Here is a 1,783-nt window from a genome sequence, read left to right on the forward strand (position 1 = left end):
CCCCCAGCCCGCCCCGGGCGGACCCGCCCCACGCGCCTCGTGCATTCCTCTCGCGTCCACCGCACCACGCTGGCACCTCTGCCCCGGGCAAGCGACCCGCGCCACCCGGCCCGCCCTCGTCACTCACCTAGCAGCTCCGCGATGGCACTGAAGGGTCGCGTGTGGCTGCTGGAGTTGCTCTGGAGGTAGCGGGGGCTCATCTGGGGGCGAGAGAAGGTCCCGTCCCGCGTGAGGCCTCGGCTCGCCCAGCCCTCCCCGCGAGCCCCCCGCAGCCCCGAGTCCGTCCCCTCGGGGGCCCCCCCGGACCTACCGTGCTCAGGCGGATCCCGAAGGCCTGCGGGACGCTGCCCGCCCGGGCCAGTCCGCCTCCCGGCGTTCCGGGGCCCGCAGGGGCCCCTCGGTACAGGAGCATTTTTTTGGCCGCCAGGATACCGGTTTGCTGCTGCTGGACCCCTGGGCCGGCTGTCCCCGCACTAGTTCGCGCTGTCCCCCGACTCGCAGCTGGCGGTGGCCGTCCCGGACTGGCCCTCTCTCGTTCCCACTCGCAGCTGGCGGAGGCGGGGCGCGCTGCAGCCACCTGTCCCCAGCGGGAGGGGTGAAGCCGGAGGAACCCAGCGTCTGCCCGCCCCGCCTTGTCAGCACCTCTCCTGACCCACCGACTGCCAGGGCTGCCCCTGGGCCGTACAGAAATATGGCGATCTCCTGACAGACGCTCCTCCATCCCCGCCCCTAATTAATTCTTGGCGTTTGCCATAGGCCAGGCGGCCGAGCGGGAAAGCGCGAGGGGAGGGGGGATGGCGGTGCGTGGGGAGGGGCGGGAATGTGGCAAGAGGAGGGAGAGCGTGCATGGGATTTCTGGAGTCCCACTTAGGCTGCATGACTAACAGGCAGGATAAGACAAGTCTTTCAATTTCGAAGGACTGCAGTTTTGCTATCTGGGAAGATAGTAGACAGGAGCTAAGGGAAAGTATTCCCACGAGCTGCTTCGAAAGTGTATGGAAGCACCAGGAACTTTCTAGAATGCAATTGGCAAACTGCCTACCGATCCTTCAAACAGGCAAGGAGACTTTATAGTAGGAGAAACTGAATTTACTTGCTGCAAATAGGGGGTTGATTACGTTACAGAATGCACGTAAAGTAATAAGTCGCTTTGTGCATTTGTGCTCTTGGGGGCGCATCACATCGTTTGCACGCCATTGACGTTTTAAGGCCAAACACTGAAGCCTGGTGTCTCTGGGACTGAGGTTACAAATTCATTTTTACAAATTCACACTACCATGCTCATTCATGTACAGCAAGCATTTTATACCCCGCCCCCCGCCATCACCCTAGCCCCTTAAGTCATGTGAATTTTTAAAATTTTCAACAGTTTTGTTTTTAAATTACTGCACTTACTTATTTTGTGTTTGTGTGTCCATGTACACATATGGCGATCAGCACACAATTTGAGGGAGTGAAGTTCTCACCTTCCACCACCACCTGTAAGTTTGGGGCTCGAACTTAAGTTCACAGGCCTGGTGGCAAGCACCTTCACCCCTGTATCATTTCCCTGCCCCAACATTTAACGTTTAAAGGGCATACCTGTGTAAATGGATCTACATTGACACATGCTAAAGATTGATCATATAGTATTGCCATCAAACCCAGGTCCTTGAAGGGCACACTATTTGCAAGCACCCTACCACCATTATCTTTGGCATCTGGAGCTCACCTATTTAGCCAGGGATCTACTGATCACTACTCCCAACCCTCTCAGCATAGCGTGGGGGGAGCGGGGGGGGGG

The 1,783-nt window shown here is 58.0% G+C and overlaps 1 protein-coding gene across 2 annotated transcripts in view; it reads right to left on the reverse strand.

The window, feature by feature from the left end:
* Window positions 1-685, reverse strand: part of Morc4 (MORC family CW-type zinc finger 4) — a 48,340-nt gene extending 47,655 nt beyond the window's left edge. For both annotated transcript variants that reach the window (XM_031368645.1, XM_031368652.1), the window contains exons 1-2: window positions 311-685; window positions 128-200 (exon numbers count right to left, since the gene is read on the reverse strand). In XM_031368645.1, coding sequence (XP_031224505.1) covers window positions 128-200; window positions 311-412 — 175 coding nt within the window. In that variant the 5' untranslated portion in view covers window positions 413-685. The remainder of the gene's footprint in view (window positions 1-127; window positions 201-310) is intronic.
* Between the last annotated feature and the right edge of the window lie 1,098 nt (window positions 686-1,783).

The sequence above is a fragment of the Mastomys coucha genome, chromosome X (genome assembly GCF_008632895.1).
Source record: "Mastomys coucha isolate ucsf_1 chromosome X, UCSF_Mcou_1, whole genome shotgun sequence".
In the NCBI taxonomy this organism is placed as follows: Eukaryota; Metazoa; Chordata; class Mammalia; order Rodentia; family Muridae; genus Mastomys; species Mastomys coucha.